Genomic DNA, 23523 nt, shown 5'->3' with positions numbered 1-23523 from the left:
AAGGTTAGTATGCAGGTGAAGCACGTAATTAGGAAAGCTAATAGAATGTTATCGTTTATTGCGAGGGGAATTGAATACAAAAGTAGAGAGGTTACGCTTCAGCTATTCAGGGTATTGGTGAGACCACATCTGGAGTACTGTGTACAGTATTAGTCTCCTTACTTAATGAAGGATGTAAATGCATTGGAGGCAGTACAGAGAAGATTAATACCTGGAATGGGCGGGCTGTCTTACGAGGAAAGATTGGACAGGCTAGGCTTGTATCTGCTGGAATTTAGAAGAGTAAGAGGCGACTTGATCGAAGCATATAAGACCCTGAGGGGTCTTGACAGGGTGGATGTGGAAAGGATGTTTCCCCTTGTGGGAGAATCTAGAACTGGGGGTCACTGTTTAAAAATAAGGGGTCGCCCATTTAAGACAGAGATGAGGAGAAATTATTTCTCTCAGAGGGTTGTGAGTCTTTGGAATTCTGTTCCTCAAAAGGCAGTGGAAGCAGTCTTTGAATATTTTTAAGGCAGAGGTAGATAGATTCTTGAAAAGCAAGGGGGTATCGGGGATAGGCGGAAATGTGGAGTAATCAGTTCAGCCATGAACTTATTGAATGGCGGAGATGGTTCGAAGGACCGAGTGGCCTACTCCTGCTCCTAATTCATATGTTCGTATGCAAGATCTATCATTCATATCAAATTGGAAGATTGACATAAATTTCAAGGGGCAGACTTAGTTTTGTTGTTGTTAAACATTATTGTTTTATTTTGTCAGTCATACTTGCTTTGTTTTTAGCTTTGCGTCATTTTCTGAGGCGTTACATATAAGCGTCCTCTGCCCTTTCTACATCAGGAACAATGGGCTGAATTTTCCTGCAGGCTTCGGGAATCCGACATCAGAATCATTCCTGGGTCTCAACCCCACGTATTTTGGATACGCACCTGACGCCTCATTTTACAGAAAGCGGTCAATTAGGAGGCTGCCTACGTGTTCAACATTTAATAGTGACAGCTGGCAGGTTACAGAGGTGGGAGCGCAGGTCATCATGGCCCACTGCAATGGAATCTGGCAGCCCAGACTGTGAGACCAGTGGGAGCCCTGCTGAGGACTGGGCAGATGGAGCGGCAGGGGGGCACTTCAGCTGCCATCAGTGTCAGTGTAGTGGATGAAAAGTAAAATACATATGGCTATCAGATACATCCATCTCCATGATTTCATTACTCCATGGCAAGGCTGCAATATGGACACAGCTACCAGTGAGCTCTTCAACAGTCTCAAAAGTGAAGATGCTGTGAACTCCCGCCTCCTTTCAGCTGCCGGGGAGCTGACACAGCTGGGGGGGCAGGTGGGGGGGGGGGGGGGGGGGGGGGTTGGTACAGTTGAAAATTTCAACGGTATCCAAAAATAGGGGCCAATAGCTGTTCTCAGTGCCTTCATTGGTTACCAACCACTGTCATGTGGGTAGCTGTTGCTGCTGGGAGCCCAGCTCTGGAAAAGGTACACGGTGGCAGGAAAACGCTGTCAAGCCGACCTGACACACAGCATTCCAAATTTCCATCCCCTCCACCGCCCCCCCCCCATCCCACTGGCCTCCAAATTCACCTTCGTGAGGGTGGAAATATTCAGCCGAATGGGTTTTCTACTGAGATTGCCCTCTAAATTTACGGCTGTGATTTTACATGCCTGCTCAAGGTGGGATCGGAGATGGGTGGGCGCGGAGAATCACGGTGTGTGGCTTTATAAGCAGCAGGGGCTGAGGGCCCATTGCCTCCCGGTCACCCAGCCATCTTCCTGGGAGTGGGATAGGCCGACAATGGCCTTCCCTCCCAGAGGCAAATTGAGGTCCTTAAGCGGCCCATTAAGGGGGGGGTGGGGTGTGGCCTCTGCCATAAGGGGAATACGTCTTGTAAAACGAGGTGCCCTCCCTATGGGCTTTGTGGGGGGGGGAGGGGAGTTCCCTCCTTTGTGGGCAATTTGTGGCCCATGGAGGCCACCCACCAGGAAACAGTTCACCCCCCGGGATCCCCTTCCCCCAGGAAATCAAGACCACCCCCGACTCCCCTCTTGGGGCCTTCCAGACTAGCCCTGGCAAGTCCGCCTCACCAACCTCTTCTCCTGGGTTCCACTCCTGTGATTGGCCAGCAGCTCTTGGAGGTCGCATCCCCTCCCTTAACGGATGGGGATACCACCCATTAAACTTTGACAGAAAAAGACAAGAGGATCGCTCCATGGAGAAAAAGGCAGAAGTGGGTTTCCCTCTGCCTTTTCGGCCCAGCGTTGGGAGTGCCACCTCCAACACAAAATCCAGCCCTACCTCTTCAAAGAATAGAAGGAATAACTTTTGTTCATTTTTTCATGGGATATGGGCGTTGCTGGCAAGGCCAGCATTTATTGACCATCCATAATTGTCCTTGAGAAGGTAGTGGTGAGCCTCCTTGAACTGGTATAGTTCATGCGATAAAGGTAATTCCAGAGTGCTGTTAGGGAGGGCGTTCCAGGATTTTTATCCAATGAAAATGAAGTCACGGTGATACATTTCCAAGTTAAGAGGGTACGTGATTTGGAGGGGAAATTGGTCATGTTCCCATGTGCCTGCTGCCCTTGTTCTTCAAGGCAGTAGAAGTTGCAGGTTTGGGTGCTGACAAAGAAGTCCTGGAGAGTTGCTGTGGTGCGTCTTGTTGATGGTACACACTGCAGCTATGGTACAGCAGTGATAGATGGAGTGAGTGATTAAGGTGCTGAACTGAGGAAAGCGAGGCTAGCTGAGCTGCACCACAGGCACAGTGCATGCAGTTCTCACTACCTTCACATAAATGATACACACACAGATGAACTTAGCTGCATTTGACTGAGAAGCAGTAGCTATAGAAGCTTTTGTTCCCAAAGGAAGCTGCAATTAGATCTGCTTTCCATGCCCACTATATGCTGCACCCTGTCAGTGGCTGTTAAGGTCATGATTGCTGTCAATTTCTATGCTGCTGGGTCATTCCAGTATCCCAAAAATATCAAATGAAATCCCACTTAAGTGATTTAAGGTCATTAAAGACTAACAAAAATGATCGCCTTAATTATACGGATCTTTTTCTAAGAACTCATTCAGACCGACAGCCACGATACTATAATAGTCAGAATTTAATTAGTTTAACAATATCAAGAGTCCCAATAAGGTCCTTTACTTCATTCCATTTACTACTGCTTAAAATCACATTGGGGAGACATCTTTTCTGAGTTAAAGGTTCTCAAATTCTCTTTGATCATTTTCTCAAGGGTCATTGAACATTAAAGGCCGGAATTTTACAGTGGGCGGACGGGAGCCTGACTCCGACGTAAATGTCGGTAGCAAACCCACTTCCACCCAGCCTGGGGATCCGTCCCGTATTTTACGGATCCCCAGGCTTTAATTGGCCCGAGGCGGGACTTCCACCCGCTTGAGGGAGGAGGTCCCGCCTCAGTGAGCTGCCGACCAATCAATGGGCCGGCAGCTCTTAGTCTCAGTAGCACCACTGGGAGCGGTGGCCACTGCTGGGACTGCAGCCCAGCCGTTCGAGGAGGAAAAGCAAGGAGCAAGTGACAGCAACAATAATAAAATGTTCTAACATTATTTTAAGCTAAGTTTGGGTTGCCTCACCAGGGGAATCGGTCATGCCCTGGTGACGCTAGGGTGGTCGTTTGGGGGGAGGGGGGCTCTTGGATCTCGGGGTTGGCTTGGGAGGCGGGGGCGGCCTTCAATCAGGCATCCTGTGCCCAATTGCCATGCCCCCCTCCCGGGTTGCGGATAGGCCGGCAGCTATAGCTGGGCGGTCTTTCACGTCCCCGGCACACCTGCTTGCCATGGGTAAAATACCCGTGGAGGTGGGCGAGGGCCCTTAAGTGGCCACTTAAGGGTCTTGATTGGCCTTGGGTGGGCGGGCCGTTTCACACCACCCACGCCCCCCACCGGACCTCTGTAAACTTGGTCGGAGGTGGAATCGGGGCAGGTAGGACTCCCGGAGCCTGCCGCTCAATTTTACGCCGCCCCCACACCACCATCCGATCCGTTGGGGCGGCATAAAATTCTGACCAATCAGTCTGTTGTGCTGCAGGTTTTGCAGGCATTGCTCAGGTTGGCATTGAGGTTATAATTAGGAAAAGCTGGAAATACCAGAATAGGTCAAGAAGACATCAAGAATGCAAAGATTAACACTTGTCACTGAAAATATCATATTGCAAATATGAGTAAACAAGAATGCTCCACTCATTGTGGCCATATCAAGAGTTAATTGCCGATACTTGAAAAATGCACTTCACGCTCCTGATTGCAATTATTTCTTGTTTAATGTTAGCCATCTGAGATGTAATTTTGCCCAGAGCTCAAATGTTCCCTACGAGACAACAAATATTAAATTTTAGTCAAGGATCAACAAGCCAGTCAGAATAACATGTAACCCAGTGACAGCAACAATAATAAAATGTTCTAACATTATTTTAATACAGGGCTATGATTCAACTTGTGGACTTCGGAAATTCATAGACAAGCCTGCAGTTGAAGACAGTGTAATAGTTCAGGTGCTGAAGAAACAAGGAGCAATTCCATTTGTAAAAACCAATGTTCCTCAGACATTATTAAGGTAATATTGAATAGATTGCAGTTGAAAATTGCAGAGCTTTTAAGGACCAAGAGAAATGTTTACTTATGGGGATTGTGGTGGGAATGTAAAAGGGGTAATTGTCAAATAGACTTGAAGAGTGTTTCAACATACTGCACATATCTTTTTCCATTGAACATTCTTTTAAAAAGAGATAATGATGTGATACTGAAGTTATTTCACTATTGTAAAATGCACATAGAACACTGCTTCTGGTACAATAAAGTGTTTCCTGATGTCACATGGAGTAAATCAAAATGGCTGAAGACTGGCATCTGTGATGGTGTGAAACTTAGGAGGAAACGAAGAAGGATCATCCACTCAGCATTTCTAGCTGAAGGTGGTTGCAAATGCTTCATCCTTGTCTTTTGCACTCATATGCATTAAGACCTGGACAACGTTCAGGCTTGGATTGATGTGGCAAGTTACATTCGCTCCACACAAGTGCTAGACAATGATCATCTCCAACAAGAGAGAATCTAACCATCTCCCCTTGACATTCAATGGCATTATCATCACTGAATCCCCCACTATCCACATCCTGGGGTCACCATTGACCAGAAATTGAACTGGACCAGCCATATAAGTACTGTGACTACAAGAGCAGGTCAGAGGTTGGGAATTCTGTAGTCAGTACCTCACCTCCTGACTCCCCAATGCCTGTCCACTATCTACAAGGCACAAATCAGGAGTGTGATGGAATACTCACCACTTGCCTGGATGAGTGCAGTTCCAACAACACTCAAGAAGCTTGACACCATCCAGGATAAAGCAGCCCGCTTGATTGACACCCCATCCACCACCTTAAACATTCATTCCCTCCACCACTGATGCACAGTGGCAGCAGTGTGTACCTTCTACAAGATACACTGCAGCAAGGCTCCTTCGATAACACTTTCCAAACCCGCCACCTCTACCACCTAGAAGGAAAAGGGCAGCAGACGCATGGAAACACCACCATCTGCAAGTTCCCCTCCAAGTCACACACCATCCTGACTTGGAACTATATCGTCTTTCCTTCACTGTCGCTGGGTCAATATCCTGGAACTCCCTTCCTAACAGCACTGTGGGTGTAGCTACACCACATGGACTGCAGTGGTTCAAGAAGGCAGCTCACCACTTCCTTCTCAAGGGCAGTTAGGGATGGGCAATAAATGCTGGCCTAGCCAGCAATGTCCACATCCTGTGAAAGAATAAAAAATATGTTGGGACCTGCCCTCATTCAGGATGGGGATTCTAATAGAGTCCATTGGATACAACAACAACAACATGTTTTTATATTTCACCTTTAACATAGTAGAGCATCCCAAGGTGCTTCACAGGAGCGTTATCAAATACATTTTGGCACTGAACTAGATAATGAAGTATTAGGGCCGATGACCAAAAACTTGGTTAAAGAGGTAAATTTTAAGGAGCAACTTAAAGGAGGAAAGAAAGGTAGAGAGGTGGAGAAATTTAGGGAAAGAATGCCGGAGCTTAGGGCCTAGGCAGCTGAAGGCACAGCTGCCAAACCTGGAGCGATTAAAATCATGGATGCTCAAGAAGCTAGGATTGGACCAACACAGATTTCTTGGAGGGTTGTGTGGCAGGAGGAGATTATGGCAATAGAGAGGGATGGAAAGATTTGAAAACAGTTTAACGATTTAAAATTGAGGCATTACTTAACTGGGAGCCAGTATAGGTCACTGAGCACAGGGGTGATGGGTGAATGGGACTAAGTGTGAGTTGGCAGAGTTTTGGAAGACCTCGTGTAAAATGTGGGAGACCAGCCAGAAGTGCATTGGAATACTGAAGTATAGTGGCAACAAAGGCATGGTTGACAGTTTCAGCAGCAGATGAACAGAGACGGGGGCAGAGTCGGACGATGTTACAGAGGTCTAAATAGACTGTCTTAATGATGATGCTTAATTGTCTACTACCATTTACGACTGGATATGGTAGGACTGCAAAGTATTTACAAGGTCTGCTGGTTGTGGGATGGCTTAGCTCTGTTTATAGCATTCTGCTTCTGCTGTTTAGCATGCATGTAGTCCTGTGTTGTAGCTTCACCAGGTTGGCACCTCATTTTCAGGTACACCTAGTACTGCTTCTGGCATGCATTTCTGCACACCCTGTTGAGCCACGTATGGTCCTCTGTCTTGTTGTAGATGGAGAAGTGAGGGCTATGTCTGTTTGAGATAGAAATGAAATACTGTACTAATGTCCCTCCTGGCTTCCTGTAGTCATGCGATCTCTACCATGAGGCACTCACTGCAGGCAGCCATCACAAGGCAGTTCAATAAAGACAAATTACAAGCAAGACTGTTCTCCTGTGAGCTGATAACATGGTGTCAGAAAGTGGAGCTGTGATTGAGTGTTGAAGAGCTGTATAGAAGCACATCTACTAAAAGAGGAACACAGGAATGTTCAGAGCTTCTGAAAGCTGCTAAAAGCCACAGAAAGTCACAGAAAAGGAACAGAGAAGCACTGAAAGCACTGGGTAAGACACAATGGCTGCAAATCTTCCTCTCCAAGTGTTGATCGAAATGAAAAGTGATATGAAGCAGAACTGACATTTTTTCCACTCCCAATTGCAAAATTATGAAATTGTGACAGATTTAGTTAACAAACCAGAGCAGCTATGAGTAGGTTTACTTTTATCACAGTTGGGGAGAGACTGTTACAAACTGTATTCCACCCTGAATCTCTCCAAAGAACAAAAAAAAGGACAGCAGAAATTTTGAAAGCCTTGAAGGCATGCTTTGGACCCCAAGTGAATGTAACTTATGAACGGTATGTGTTCAATATTAGGGCCTAAGGTGAAAAAGAGTCCATTGATCAATATGTGACTGCATCAACACAGCTCTCAAAATCCTGTGAATTTGCGCAGCAACTAAATGACGATCTAATTAAAGACAGGATTGTTTTAGGCATAAGAGGTCCTGCAGTGAGAGCACGTCTACTAAAAGAGGAGGAACTTACTCTGAGGAAAGCGATCAACATTTGAAGAAGCGCTGAGGTTGTAAATCAGCAGCTAGAGCATATTCATGGCAGAACAGACCAGGCCTTGCATTATGCTGTGTTATGAGTGCTTCCATTTTTTCTTAAATTTTGAGGACTTGTGTATTTAAAACTGAAAAGGATTCCATCGATTCTAGACTTTGTGTTTTTTTCTTAAAAGAGGTCATCGGAAGGTCTTTTGGACTCAGTTTGTAAACAACCCTTACTGGAAGTCACCTGTCTTCAGGTAAGTACCTGGCGGGGACTTTTTGACCTGGGAAAGATGTTTACAGAGAAGTGACAGATCAAGATTTATAGGGGTCAGGAGGCTTGACTCTTGAGATATTGTTTTGGTTTCGCTTTAGAGAGTCAGTTGGGGTATGGACAGTGTTTTGAAAAGGAGTTAAAAATCAACCTGCCAAGGACAAACCCCCAACTCTTCCTTTTCCAGCTCTTCGAAAAGCCTGACAGTTTTTCCATCTCTTTGAGAAGCTCTTTGAAGCGAGTGTAAGAAATAGAGAAATTTATGCTGCATTCCCCCTGAAAGGACTGCTTGAAACCCCTGTTGCCGCATTTCTCCTGAGACGCTGAAAAATTCTGCTGGATAAATCTTTGACGCCACCTGAATGAATTGCTCCAGAAAAGGATCCCAGTGACAGCCGTCAGCGTATACCTGGAAGATGCTACAACAGAGTGTGAAATCTTCCAGATCCAACATAAAGCTGCAGCTCGACATGCTCTGGAAGTCATCAACCCAGCAGAGACATTGAATCTGATAGACAAGTGCCTTGCTCAAACCAAGCGAACTACTCTGCAAGATGCAACTCTCCAAATGTTGCAAGAAGTAGTGTTGAAAGGATGGCCTGAAAGCATCAAGGACACTCCTATGGTCACAAGAGCATATTGGGCATTGAGAGATGAATTGACAGCCCACGATGGCATCGTGTACAAAGAAATAGAGTCATTGTCCCTTAAGAAGTTGAGAGGAGATGCTAAAGCATATCCATGCAAGCCACCAAGGAATTGAGTCGAGTCTGAGGAAGGCAAGAGAAGTGCTCTACTGGCCAAACATGAGCAATGAAATAAAGGACCACATTCAGCCAGTGCTGTGTGTGTAACGAGTACCAAGCTAAGCAAGCTAAAGAGCCACCGATGACAGGACATCCCAGACAGATCATGGGTGAAGCTGGGAGTAGACCTCTTCACTCTCACAGGAACTGATTATCTTTTCACCGTAAACTATTATTTTGACTACTGGGAGGTATACTAGCTGACTTCGATGACTACCGGTGAGATTGTTGAATGCCTGAAAGCACACTGCTGTCATTACGGCATTCCAGACATTGTGCTGAGCAACAATGGCCCTCAGTTCACGAGTGAAGAATTCAGCTGCTTCAGAAAGGAGTGGGAAACTCAACACAATACATCATCTCCACACTATCCACAGTGCAATGGAAAGGCTGAGGTGGCAGTGAAAATCGACAAAGAAATCATAAAGAAATCCAGCATAGATGTATGTAAGGCAATCCTCAACTGGAGAAACACACCTACTGAAGGCATGGAAAGTAGTACCAGTCCAAAGACTAATGTTACAACGCACCCAAACTACTCCTCCAGTAGCAAAAAAGCTACTGAAGCCAGAAGTAGTAACAGGCGTAAGTGACAAAATTAAGGTGAAACGGCAGAAAGGCAAATTTCATTTTGACAAAACTGCCAAACCATTGCCAGAATTGAGCATTGGAGAGCTAGTCAGGGCACAAATCTTCAAAGCCCTCAGCAAGAGTCAGCCCAAGTGGCAACTTGAGCCCTGGATAGAGCAGTTGTCACCTTGATCGTACGTGGTGGAAGTGAACGACCAGATATATCGTCGCAACTGCGGGCACATACGCACCACAAGAGAAGCTGTTCCGTCACTGCAGGCGGCCGATCAGGAAGATGTGAACTCACCATCTTCACAGACCACAAATAAACCATCAGTCCCAGAGGTCCACAGCATCCCAGCAACGGAAATAGAACTACAACAGTTAGTGTGGCAACAAGTAACATGGACTGACACTCCCTGGAGAAGGAAAATCACCCAGTTGAACAGCCAATGACAACGCACACGCGCATGATTTCAAGTCTATGGGCTGGATTTTATGAGCTTGCCGCCGTCCACCCATGCGGGCCACATGCCAAAGAGCCGCCACAATCTTAAGCACGGTGGCTCATTTAAATAGCTGGGGCGGGCCACCCCCCCCCCCCCCCCAATCACATGGAGGGGGCGGGCTGTCCATCCCCAGTAATGGCGTCAGCTGTGCGCAGGCGCTAATACCATTTTTAAAGGGCCATCAGCCCTCCTGCTGTGATAATTAAATATTCAAAGGCATATATAATAAAATTTAATAAATACATTCCTTTTGCCCATTTCCCACCCCCCAATAACAATAACATTAACTATTCGCCCTTCCCCCCAAAACACTTACCTTTAACATCTGACCTTTCCCCCCACCCCCAAAACGGCACAAAGTTTAAAGTACAACCCTTTCCACCATCCCTACACTCGCGTAATATTTATTTGATCCCATCTCCCACCACCACCCCCCCCCCAACCTCCCCCCAGCACTGAAAAACTTACCTCCTCCCCCCCTCCCCACCAGTGTCACGTCTCGTTTCCCCAGACGGTGGATCTGAAGGTGCGTGAGTGCCGGCTGCCACGCCGAAGATCGCGGCCGGCCCTCAAGATCGCGGGTGAGTACATGTAAATGTATTAATTTAATTAGTTTGCATATTCTGATTGTGGTCCCGTCGCCCAGTGGCGGGGGGGAGGCTGCCACAGTGTCTCGCCGCCGCTGGGAGAATCGGGCTGGGCCTTGCCAGCACGGCTGGTCTCATCCGGAGCCATCTTCAGGCTCCTCCCGCCACGGATCTCAACATCGAAGGCTGCTTAAAATCCATCACGATATGTGCAATATATGTGCAGAGACTGACAAATTGCTAATGCATGAGAAGAGATGTGTGCATAGTGGGTAATTTGGGCAACTCACAGTGTAAATGATAATGCATTCAATTTTTTTTGTGCATGAAAAGAGGGATGTTTGGGACAGAAATGCAATACTGCACTAATGTGCCTCCTGGCTTGCTGTAGTCATGTGACCTCTACCGTGAGGCACTCACTGCAGGCATCCATCAGAAGGCAGCTCAATAAAGATACAGTACAAGCAAGACTGTTGTCCTGTGAACTCGTAACACTGTCGGACTGTTAGGTTACAGATTGTGCTGGAATGCAATTCTGCTGCTGCTGTTGGTCCACAGCGCCTTATGGACGCTCAGTATTGAGCTGCCAGATCTGTTCTTAGTCTATTCCACTTTACATAGCAGTAGTTCCATATGACATGATAGAGATTGGCTTCAGTGTGAAGATGGGACTTGGTCTCTGCAAGGACTGCACCACTCCAACATATAATGTCATGGGCAGATGCATATGCAACAGGTAGGTTAGTGAGGATGAGGCCAAGTAGGTAGTAGGTTATGTGTGTACGTATACATGAAGCATTTATCCAATTGCTGATAGTAATTCAGGTTCATTATTTCACCTACACAGTAAAATTGATTACTTTTTATTTCTGTGATAACTGCTTTATATAATTGATCAGCAGGCTTTTTCAATAGATGGCATTTTTATTTTGAAGCAGCGATAGTGCGAGCAAGGTGGCAGCTGGGAAGGTGAGTTTCAGTTTAAATGAAGTTACCTTTTGTTTCGGCAGACACGGGGACTGCTGGGTAAGTAAACCTATATATTCGGGCAGTGGCGAAACCCGAAACACTACACATGTAGTGTCTCCCACCCATCCTCCTCCTCTAACCAAAAAAAAAGGACTCTTGTGTGGAGGGTTTGGTAAGGTAAGGTTTTCCTTTTTTTTATCTCGGTTGTCAATTTAGTGCAGAGGGGATGGAAGCTAGGGCAGTTGCATGCTCCTCTTGCAGGATGTGGGAGGTGAGGGTCACCACTTGTGTCCCTGCTGACTTCACCTGTGAGAAGTGCACCCAACTTCAGCTCCTCGCAGACCGTGTTAGGGAACTGGAGCTGGAGCTGGATGAACTTCGGATCATTCAGGATGCTGAGGGGGTGATAGCGAGCAGTTATAGGGAAGTAGTGACACCTAAGTTACAGGATAAAGGTAGCTGGGTGATCGTCAGGGGAGGGAAAGGGAATGGGCGCACAGTGCAGGGATCCCCTGTGGCCGGTCCCCTCAATAATACGTATACCGTTTTGGATACGGTTGGGGGGGGGACCTACCAGAGGAAAGCCACAGTGGCCAGGTCTCTGGTGCTGAGCCTGGCTCAGTGGCTCAGAAGGGAAGGGGAGAGAATAGGAAAGCGATAGTGATAGGAGATTCAATCGTTAGAGGAACAGACAGGAGATTCTGTGGTCGAGAACGAGACTCCCGGATGGTATGTTGCCTCCCGGGTGCCAGGGTCAGGGATGTCTCGGATCGAGTCTACAGGATTCTTAAGGGGGAGGGGGAGCAGCCAGAGGTCGTGGTACATATCGGTACCAATGACATAGCTAGGAAAAGGGATGAGGACCTGAAAAGCGAATATAGGGAGTTAGGTTGGAAGCTGAAAGGCAGGAAGAGCAGAGTAGTAATCTCAGGATTGTTACCGGTGCCACGTGCTAGTGAGGCTAGAAACAGGGAGCGAGTGCAGCTGAACACGTGGCTACAGAACTGGTGTAGGAGGGAGGGATTCAGATATGTGGATCATTGGGATACCTTCTGGGGAAGGTGGAACCTGTACAAGAAGGACGGGTTGCATCTGAACTGGAGGGGCACCAATATCCTGGGCGGAAGGTTTGCTAGAGCTCTTCGGGAGGGTTTAAACTAGTTTGGCAGGGGGATGGGAACCGGAGCTACGGGTCAGTGGATGGGGTAGCTGTTGAACAGGCAGATACAGAGTGCAGAGAGTCTGTGAGGAAGGTTAGACAATTGACACGACAAAGTTGCAGCCAGTATGATGGGTTGAAGTGTGTCTATTTTAACGCAAGAAGTGTCATAAATAAGGGTGATGAACTTAGAGCATGGATCAGTACTTGGAGCTACGATGTTGTGGCCATTACAGAGACGTGGATATCACAGGGGCAAGAATGGATGTTGGATGTTCCGGGGTTTAGATGTTTCAAAAGGAATAGGGAGGGAGGTAAAAGAGGTGGGGGAGTGGCATTGCTAATCAGGGATAGTATCACAGCTGCAGAAAGGGAGGTCGTCGAGGAGGGTTTGTCTACTGAGTCATTATTGGTGGAAGTCAGAAACAGGAAAGGAGCAGTCACTTTGTTGGGAGTTTTCTATAGACCCCCCAATAGCACCAGAGACACAGAGGAACAGATTGGGAGGCAGATTTTGGAAAGGTGCAGAAGTAACAGGGTTGTTGTCATGGGTGACTTCAACTTCCCTAATATTGATTGGAACCTCCTTAGTGCAAATAGTTTGGATGGAGCAGTTTTTGTCAGGTGTGTCCAGGAAGGTTTCCTGACTCAATATGTAGATAGGCCGACTAGCGGGGAGGCTATGTTGGACTTGGTGCTTGGCAACGAACCAGGCCAGGTGGCAGATCTCTCGGTGGGAGAGCATTTCAGTGATAGTGATCACAACTCCCTGACCTTTACTATAGTCATGGAGAGGGACAGGAGCAGACGGGATGGGAAAATATTTAATTGGGGGAGGGGGAATTACAATGCTATTAGGCAGGAACTGGGGAGCATAAACTGGGAACAGATGTTCTCAGGGAAATGCACGACAGAAATGTGGAGGTTGTTTAGGGTGCACTTGCTGCGACTGCGATGTGGAAATGTGGAGGTTTGTCCCGATGAGGCAAGGAAGGGATGGTAGGGTGAAGGAACCTTGGATGACAAGAGATGTGGAACAGCTAGTCAAGAGGAAGAAGGAAGCTTACTTAAGGTTGAGGAAGCAAGGATCAGACAGGGCTCTAGAGGGTTACAGGGTAGCCAGGAAGGAACTGAAGAATGGACTTAGGAGAGCTGGAAGGGGACATGAAAAAGTCTTGGCGGGTAGGATTAAGGAAAATCCCAAGGCGTTTTACACTTATGTGAGGAACAAGAGGATGGCCAGAGTGAGGGTAGGGCCGAACAGGGAATGTGGAGGGAACTTGTGCCTGGAGTCGGAGGAGGTAGGGGAGGTCCTAAATGAATACTTTGCTTCAGTATTCACTAGTGAGAGGGACCTGGTCATTTGTGAGGACAGCGTGGAACAGGCTGATATGCTCGAACAGGTTGAGGTTAAGAGGGAGGGTGTGCTGGAAATTTTGAATGATATGAGGACAGATAAGTCCCCGGGGCCAGACGGGATATACCCAAGGATATTACGGGAAGCGAGGGAAGAGATTGCTGCGCCTTTGTCGATGATCTTTGCGTCCTCACTGTCCACTGGAGTAGTACCGGATGATTGGAGGGTGGCAAATGTTGTTCCCTTGTTCAAGAAAGGGAATAGGGATAACCCTGGGAATTATAGACCAGTCAGTCTTACGTCGGTAGTGGGCAAATTATTGGAGAGGATTCTGAGAGACAGGATTTATGATTATTTGGAAAAGCATGGTTTGATTCGAGACAGTCAGCATGGCTTTGTGAAGGGCAGGTCATGCCTCACAAACCTTATTGAATTCTTTGAAGATGTGACAAAACACATTGATGAAGGAAGAGCAGTGGATGTGGTGTATATGGATTTTAGCAAGGCGTTTTGATAAGGTTCCCCATGGTAGGCTCATTCAGAAAGTGAGGAGGCATGGGATACAGGGGAAGTTGGCTGTCTGGATACAAAATTGGCTGGCCCATAGAAGACAGAGGGTGGTAGTAGATGGAAAGTGTTCATCATGGAGCTCGGTGACCAGTGGTGTTCCGCAGGGATCTGTTCTGGGACCTCTGCTCTTTGTGATTTTTATAAATGACTTGGATGAGGAAGTGGAAGGCTGGGTTAGCAAGTTTGCCGATGACACGAAGGTTGCCGAAGTTGTGGATAGTGTGGAAGGCTGTTGTCGGTTGCAACAGGACATTGACAGGATGCAGAGCTGGGCTGAGAAGTGGCAGATGGGGTTCAACCTGGAAAAGTGTGAAGTGATTCATTTTTGAAGGTCGAATTTGAATGCAGAATACAGGCTTAAAGACAGAATTCATGGTAGTGTGGAGGAACAGAGGGATCTTGGGGTCCATGTCCATAGATCGCTCAAAGTTGCCACCCAAGTTGATAGGGTTGTTAAGAAGGCGTATGGTGTGTTGGCTTTCATTAACAGGGGGATTGAGTTTAAGAGCCGCGAGGTTATGCTGCAGCTCTATAAGGCCCTGGTTCGACCACACTTGGAATATTGTGTTCAGTTCTGGTCGCCTCATTATAGGAAGGATGTGGAAGCTTTAGAGAGGGTGCAGAGGAGATTTACCAGGATGCTGCCTGGACTGGAGGGCATGTCTTACGAAGAAAGATTGAGGGAGCTAGGGCTTTTCTCATTAGAGCGAAGAAGGATGAGAGGTGACTTGATAGAGGGGTACAAGATGATGAGAGGCATAGATAGAGTGGATAGCCAGAGACCTTTTCCCAGGGTGGAAAGGGCTATCACCAGGGGTCATAATTTTAAGGTGATTGGAGGAAGGTTTCGGGGAGATGTCAGAGGTAGGTTCTTTACACAGAGAGTGGTGGGTGCGTGGAATACGCTGCCAGCGGTGGTAGTAGAAGCAGATACATTAGGGACATTTAAGTGACTCTTGGATAGGTACATGGATGATAGTAGAATGAAGGGTAGGTAGTTAGTTTGATCTTAGAGTAGTTTAAAGGTTCGGCACAACATCGTGGGCCGAAGGGCCTGTACCGTGCTATACTCTTCTATGTTCTATGTCATCCCTTCATACTGAGTTATCAGTGAGAAATTTGTGCTGTAGACTCATGCCCACTAGGAATTGATTGAGTTTGTCCCTAACTTATTTTATTTCAGCTTAATTTTTACTTGGATGGTAGGTAGAAAAGAGTTACATGACATTATTCGGACTGGTTCAAACCCAGCTTCCCGGATGGAAATACAATGGGCTATTGCTGCGTATTCAAACCCTCTCTGGGGTTCATCATAACATAACTGTGGTTCTAATGGGTTTGCCACGGACCTGAGTTGGATTATTTCACCCTTCAAATAAGAATGGTATTGTGGGAAAATCAAAAATCATATTATACTGATCCACTAAAATGTGACCAAAAGCAGCACAAAAGTTGACACAGCCTGAGAAAAGCTGACAACTGAAAAACAGCCTTATGTCCATTAATATGAGGGTTTGCACTGAAAGTGCAGGTCAGTACTTAGGCTAAATATATCCAACATTTTATTGCAGTTTGAAAACTCTAAAGTACATAAAAATACAGTTTATAGCAATGGTGAATATAGAAATTACTGAAAGAGAATATGACCATTGAAGGTATGAGATTTATTTTCTGGGGGATCTGAGGTCATGCCTCCGTTCAGAGGTTTTGATTTTTGACACCTCATTTGATGCTGACATTTTGGAGCCTATTATAATTCTGATTTTGAAGCCAAAACTAATTTCTCATGAATGGTTGGAGTTATTTTAAGTATGAAAATAAAAATAACTGGATAGCAATACAGTGTTACAGGTAGAGTAAGTAGGTTAATATCCTCATGTTAAAACAATGGATAGAGGAATGTCAAACAAACATGTTAAGCATTTATTGCCAACAATAACTTCTAGCATCTTTGGGATCTTTCGAAAATGTTTCCTTCTAACAGAAATAAGAATCATTACACACCATTGTCATTAAAAAGTGAAGCGCACAAAAAAGGGTTTCTTTGAACAGGCACGGAGAGCTGAAGCTTGTGGTCCAGGCACTCATGTAAACTGGACTGCCTCCAGTCTGGGATAGTAATCTGTCATGTTGTTATTGATCATTAATATCCTAATATTTCCATGCAGATATTGAGTCCGGTAATGTAAGTTGTGTGGGCTCTTTCTCCTCAGTTCCAACACAGGAACAAAGAACAATGATGCGTGAATCAACAAACTGAAACCAAGTAGGTTACAGAAAATAATGATTGCCACCCACCAATGGTCCACAACTTATATTACAGTAACACTGAAGTAAAATCCTAGACACGCAATAAGAACATTTTTCACCATGACTCCAAGACACCATCTCAAAACGTTAATCGTCTCATGCAGAAAAAAAATTGTTCTATTGCCTCCAATTCTGTTTTTGTACTGATCGGATTGGTTCATGTTAATAGTCTCCAATTCCACTGAAAAAAAGATTTTTTGTGAAATGCTGACAAACTGACACGTGGATTGAAAAGCCCACTGTGAGCTGAAAAAGTTATTGGTTGGTATGCGTGGCTGATTGTGAACTAATAAGGACTGTCCCTTCCTGAATTACTAAGTATATAGCAGTCTTTTTGAAGTGTTAAAGGGGAGGTAGAGTTATTTTAGTTTTCCTGTCATTATTAAGGTTACAGATCACCCACAACAGAATGGTTTGTTCTTTGCGACAGCTTCGAGTGCAGTAATCCCATTTACGGACAAACCCTCAATCCACATGATGGTGGGCGGACACCGGGTGGATCATCTGGTGGGGAGGCTGCCTTGATTGCAGCAGGTGGCTCCATCCTTGGCATTGGAATGGATGTCGGTGGCAGCATACGCTTTCCAGCTGCATTCTGTGGAATCTGTGGTTTCAAACCAACTGCAAACCGATTAAGGTAATAAATTTTTTGTTGCTATTGTAGGAACAGGAATAGGCCATTCAGCCCTTCAAACCTGCTCCATCATTCAGTTAGTTCATTGCTGATCTGCAATTCAACTCCATTTACCCATCATTGTTCCATATCATTTGGCACCCATAACTAACAAAAATCTTTCTGTATCAGTCTTGGAAGCTCCAATTGTCCCAGCATCCTATAGCCTTTAGGGAGAGAAAATTAAAGACTTCTACTAACCTTGTGTGAATAAGTACTTCCTGATTTCACATCTGAATGGCCTAGCTCTAATAATGGCTCCTTGTTCTTGATTCCCCTACAAAAGAAAGTAATTTCTCTGTATCTATTCTATCAAATCATTTTAACATTTTGAACACTTTGATCAAAATACCCCTCAAACTTCTGCACAACTTGTCCTTGGAATTTATTCCTCTGAGACCTGGTTTCATTCTATTGAATCTGTGCTGCATCCACTCCAAGGCCAATATATCTTTTTGAGGAGTAGATAAATTAAAATTTCATAACACATTACTCCAACAGATTGTCCAGTAAATCTCTTTTCATCAGATGCAATGGAGATCATAGTTCCAAGACATTTTTGACAAAAGATTTCAGTTTACTGTTTCTTTGTTGTGACTTTTTATTTGTACATTTTCAAATGTATGATAATATAAAGAAAGTGGATGAAAAATAACTAAGGAAGTTGTTATTAAGTATAATTTGTAGTAATATGCCTAGAGTATGTTCAAGATTTGTTCAAAAGTAGCAGACTACAAAAGGATGCAATTCAAGTTTTAAGATACTGTGGAGAAATAAAGCAGTTAGCAACAAATTAAAATTGAAGAAGGCATATGGGGCTTTTAGGTATGATAAAAATACTAGTACGTTCACTGCCCAACTGTCTTTGAGATAAAAAAGGACATATCTGCTTGAGTCCTCTGATCTTTGCAGGCTCCCTCTCACCAGTCAGAGAGGAACGGGTTGCAAGGCCTAAAGCTCCCATTTTCACTCTTAAAACGAGTGCTCTTGGAGCACTGGGGAGGAAAAGAAGGCTAAAGTCAAGTGATAATCAGCCTGCCTCATTAGCATTTACTTGCATCTGCTGCAGGCACCTGCTATTGGCTACAGACTTACTGGGCTGTATTTTAAGCAGCTAGCGGGGGTCCAATGCCAGGCCAAAAAGGCGAAGGGAACCCCACCTCAGCTGTTTGGGGGACTCCCAAATGCATTGTACAGTGCTCGGGCAATTAGCTGGCCGGTGTCGGTGTCCCCATCCCTTTAAGGATGGGGATCCTACCTCCAAGAGCTCCCGTCAATCAGAGGGCCTGCAGCTCAACAATCCCAAGAGCGTCATCTGGAGTAGTGGTCACTGCTGGAACTACAGCAGTCACCACAGAAGGAGCAGACATGGAGCCCTGGACTGCAGGTAACTGGGGGTGGGTTTGCCAGGGCCAGTCAGGGAGGCCCCAGTGAGGGAGGAGGTGTGGGTGGTGGCACAGAGATGGCCTTTGCTGCCATTAATTGGCCACTTAAGGGTCTCAATTGGCCTCTGGGGAGGGAGGCCGTCTTTGGCCTTCCCCACGCTGGACTAAATTCCATGGTAGGAAAACAACGGGCACTGCACCCCCTGCCACCTTCCCTCGCAATTTTATGGGCTCCCTGCCTCCATTCCCATCGCTACAGGGCTTATAAAATTCTGACCATTGATTTTAAAGTGGAAAGCATTTTTTGTTCTAATATATAACACATAAGCTGTGAAAGTTGATGTTTCTGCCAATGCATTTGGACAAAACATCTCAGAGTATTAGTTTCAAGAGGTTAGCTTTAGAAGGCAAATTATTACTCATTCGGGAGGCAATAATTAGGTGGCTACAATGAGCTGCTATTGACTAGGCTGCTAATAATGATAAGATTATTTTCTTCGATTAAAGAAATAGTATGTTTTATTTCATGCAGCAAAATCGGAATGTCAGGATGTTTGTCTGGACAGAAAACTCGTAAGTTTCTACTCTACATTAATCTGGTTGCTTTTTAAAAACAATTTTCCCTGTATCATCCTATGTGCCACTCCAAGCCACTAAACCAGGGTTGTCCAACCTTTTCGCATGGAGGGCCACATTACAAATTTTGTCTTACATGGTGGGCCAGTCAGACAATTATAGAAAGATAAAGGCATTAAAATGTATCTTACTATTAACAAAAAAAAAGCAACAAATGACATTTTTGTGGAGAAGCTTTGAATGAGAAGACTGATTTATTGACTTACTTTCTCTTCTCTATATTAGACACTGATTTAGTGAGATACCTGGCATTTATTTTGCTTGCACAAGTAGTCAATGTTTGCCCGCACGCTTCTTGTAGCGATGCAGAATATTCCGGACAGATGTCATTCTGTCAGGAGTGATCTTGATCATTCGCTCTCTGTCCGCCTCTTGCTGTCTCTCTCTCTGTGCCCCCAGTGTCTCTCCCCGCTTTCTCTGTCTCTGTCCCCCCTCTCTCTACCCCCTTTCTATCCCTCTCTCTCTCAGTTCCCCCACTCTCTCTGCCCCCCCTCTCTCTCTGTCCTTCGTTCTCTCTCTCTCTGACAGTTGCAGAGAGTGGGAACGCTTAGCAGATAATTGGTCAGTTTTTAAAAAAAAAAATCAGAAGTCAGTTTCACAGCTCGGAGCGGGAACAGCGGTTTCGGAACTTCAGACAGAATTGGGTTTTTCTGGTGGGCTTTTAAAAAGACCTGAATCTGTCCGGAGTTGGGAAATGCTGTCAGCTGTGAAACTGACTTCCGATTTTACAAAAAACTGATCAACTATCTGGAAAAAGACAATGGGAAATTTCTCATCTCCAGTCATGGAGCCCTGCGAGGTTGAAGAATGGCCCGGGTACAGTTTACATTCGCGGGCTGGACAGAAACCTTTGGCGGGCTGGAGTCTGGCCCGTGGGCCGTATGTTGGACAACCCTGCTCTAAACAAACTAGACTAGAATTGTACTGAGCTAGTGTAAGATGGCCTCAGTGCCTTTTTCCTACACACCATCTCCTTTCATCAAACTAAACTGCTTCTGCCAATAGACAGTCTTATGTCTTCAGAATATAGTGCTACTAAAGTATTCTAATGTCCTTACGACTATCATGTAATCAAAAAACATTTAAATATAAGAATATAAGATAAGAAATAGGCTCTAGAATAGGCCATTTGGTCCTTTGAACCTGCTCCGCCATTCAGCAAGATCGTGGCTAGTCTTCTATTTCAACCCCACCTTCCTGCACTATCCCCATATCCCTTAATTCCCTTAGCACCTAAATATCTATCAACCTCTGTCTTGAATATACTCAAATGACTGAACATCCACGACTCTCTGGACTAGAAGATTCACAAACCTTTGAGTGAAAAAATATTTCCTCATCTCAGTCTTAAATGGCCAACCCCTTATTCTTAGACTGTGACCCCATGTTTTAGATTCTCCAGCCGGGGGAAACATTTTCTCAGTACCTATCCTATTTTTTTTTAGAGATACAGCACTGAAACAGGCTCTTCAGCCCACCGAGTCTGTGCTGACCAACAACCACCCATTTATACTAATCCTACATTAACCCTATATTCTCTACCACATCCCCACAATTCTCCTACCACCTACCTACACTAGGGGCAATTTACAATGGCCAATTTACCTATCAACCTGCAAGTCTTTGGCTATGGGAGGAAACCGCAGCACCTGGCGGAAACCCACGCAGACACAGGGAGAACTTGCAAACTCCGCACAGGCAGTACCCAGAATTGAACCCGGGTCGCTGGAGCTGTGAGGCTGCGGTACTAACCACTGTGCCGCCCACTATTAAGCCCCTTAAGAATTTTATATGTTTCAATTGGATCACCTCTCATTTTTCTAAACTCCACTAACTATAACTTAATCAGTTATGTAAAATTTCGAAGAAAATACTGTTATAGACATAGGATGAAGTAATGCAATGTTGATCTGGAATAGTAAGACATGATTTTGTAATGAAGGTGGATTGTTTTGACACTTACCTAATGAGCTTGAGAGTAATTTTTACTTTGTGTGATAGTGTCAAATGGGTGACAGTGAATCGGCGGCTCATTTTATTTAAATGGAATTAGAAAATTGGGTGAGATGTACACTTGGCTGCTGATTTCCTGTCACCCACTTTATACTACTGCGCAAAGTCATAATCTACTCCCATTGTTCCTAATCCTGAAATTAGTGGATGGAAAACAATGGGCCTGATATTTGTCAAGTTTTTGATTTCAAACTGTCAGCGTTTGCTGCCATTACCCCTTTGAAAATGACTGCAAATTCAGGATTTAGTGGAAGTGTAAATGAATACAGAAATCCTGGATTTGCAGTCTATTGTTCACTACCCCACTTCCATAGGCAGCACTATGAGCACCCCCCCCTCCCCCTCACCCAACCCAGGCCACCCCAGAACCAGCAATCAGTGAAATCAATTGATCTGGTGAGAACATCCCTTTTTCTGCTCTCATAGCACTGTTAGAAACCCCATAAAAGCTAGATCTTGTTCAGCGAAGTATAACTGGGTTTTCAGGTTGAGAGCGCGTTTAATAGAGCATACAGCATCCTAAGATTCATTAATAGGGGCATAGAGTAAAAAGCAAAGAAGTTATGTTAAACTTATAAAGAACACTGATTTGATCTCAACTGGAATATTGTGTCCAGTTCTGGGTGCCACACTTTAGGAAAGATGTGAAGGCATTCGCGAGAGTGCAGACAAGATTCATGAGAATGGTTCCAGGGATGAGGAACTTCAGTTATGTGGATAGATTGGAGAAGTTGGGACTGTTTTCCTTAGATGAGAAGGTTGAGAGGAGCTTTGATAGAGGCATTCAAAATCATGAGGGGTCTGAACAGGGTAGATAGGGAGAAAGGATGGCGGAAGGATCGAGAACAAGACGGCACAGATTTAAGGTAATTGGCAAAAGAATCAATAGTGACATGAGGAAAATCTTTCTCACGCAGAGAGCGGTTAGGATCTGGAATGCACTGCCTGAGAATGGTGGAGGCAGGTTTAATCGAGGCTTTCAAGAGGGAATTGTATTGTTATCTGTAAAGGAAGAATGTGCAGGGCTTTGGGGACAAGGTGGGGGAGTGGCACTGGGTAAATTGCTGTTTTGGAGAGCCAGCACCCACTTGACAGGCCGAATGGCCTCCTTCTGTCCTGTAACAGTTCTGTGATTCTTTGATTCTTAACAGCCTTCTGAGTAATAATTACTGCAGAACAATGGATCTGGGCCCAAAAAATATGTGAACTGTTGCTAAAATCTCTATTATAATTAATTACTAGATTTTTCAAACTAGATTTTTAAAAATAGTTAAATGTTAAAGTTTGTTCATGATATTTCAGCTTCTAACTTCACCCCATGTGTTTGTCCCAATCTTTATTTCACTCTGTAAAACAGTTCTGTATACAGAAATGGCTCAGTCATAGAAGACAGAGGGTAGCAGTGGAAGGGTGCTTTTCTGAATGGAGGGCTGTGACTAGTGGTGTTCCGCAGGGATCAGTGCTGGGACCTTTGCTGTTTGTCGTATATATAAATGATTTGGAAGAAAATGTAGCTGGTCTGATTAGTAAGTTTGCGGACGACACAAAGGTTGGTGGAGTTGCGGATAGTGATGAGGATTGTCAGAGGATACAGCAGGATATAGATCGGTTGGAGACTTAGGCGGAGAAATGGCAGATGGAGTTTAATCCGGACAAATGTGAGGTAATGCATTCTGGAAGTTCGAATGCAGGTGGGACGTATATAGTAAATGGCAGAACCCTTATAAGTATTGACAGGCAGAGAGATCTGGGCATACAGGTCACTGAAAGTGGCAACGCAGGTGGATAAGGTAGTCAAGAAGGCATACGACATGCTTGCCTTTATCGGTCGGGGCTTAGAGTATAAAAATTGGCAAGTCATGCTGCAGCTATACAGAACTTTAGTTAGGCCACACTGGGAATATTGCGTGCAATTCTGGTCGCCACACTACCAGAAGGATGTGGAGGCTTTGGAGAGGGTACAGAAGAGGTTTACCAGGATGTTGCCTGGTCTGGAGGGCATTAGCTATGAGGAGAGGTTGGACAAACTCGGATTGTTTTCACTGGAACGACGGAGGTGGAGGGGCGACATGATAGAGGTTTACAAAGTTATGAGCGGCATGGACAGAGTGGATAGTCAGAAG

The 23523-nt window shown here is 45.3% G+C and overlaps 1 protein-coding gene across 1 annotated transcript in view; it reads left to right on the top strand.

The window, feature by feature from the left end:
* The first annotated feature begins 2574 nt into the window (after window positions 1–2574).
* The window catches only part of LOC137373190 (fatty-acid amide hydrolase 1-like), a 95636-nt gene continuing 74687 nt past the window's right edge, over window positions 2575–23523 (top strand). The window contains exons 1-6 of the mRNA XM_068038047.1: window positions 2575–2656; window positions 3256–3314; window positions 3523–3555; window positions 4462–4595; window positions 17124–17330; window positions 19284–19324. Of these exons, the coding sequence (XP_067894148.1) occupies window positions 2575–2656; window positions 3256–3314; window positions 3523–3555; window positions 4462–4595; window positions 17124–17330; window positions 19284–19324 (556 nt within the window). The remainder of the gene's footprint in view (window positions 2657–3255; window positions 3315–3522; window positions 3556–4461; window positions 4596–17123; window positions 17331–19283; window positions 19325–23523) is intronic.

The sequence above is a fragment of the Heterodontus francisci genome, chromosome 8, assembly GCF_036365525.1.
Source record: "Heterodontus francisci isolate sHetFra1 chromosome 8, sHetFra1.hap1, whole genome shotgun sequence".
In the NCBI taxonomy this organism is placed as follows: Eukaryota; Metazoa; Chordata; class Chondrichthyes; order Heterodontiformes; family Heterodontidae; genus Heterodontus; species Heterodontus francisci.
The sequence above is the reverse complement of the archived record's forward strand: the minus strand, read 5'-3'. Positions and strand labels throughout refer to the sequence as shown.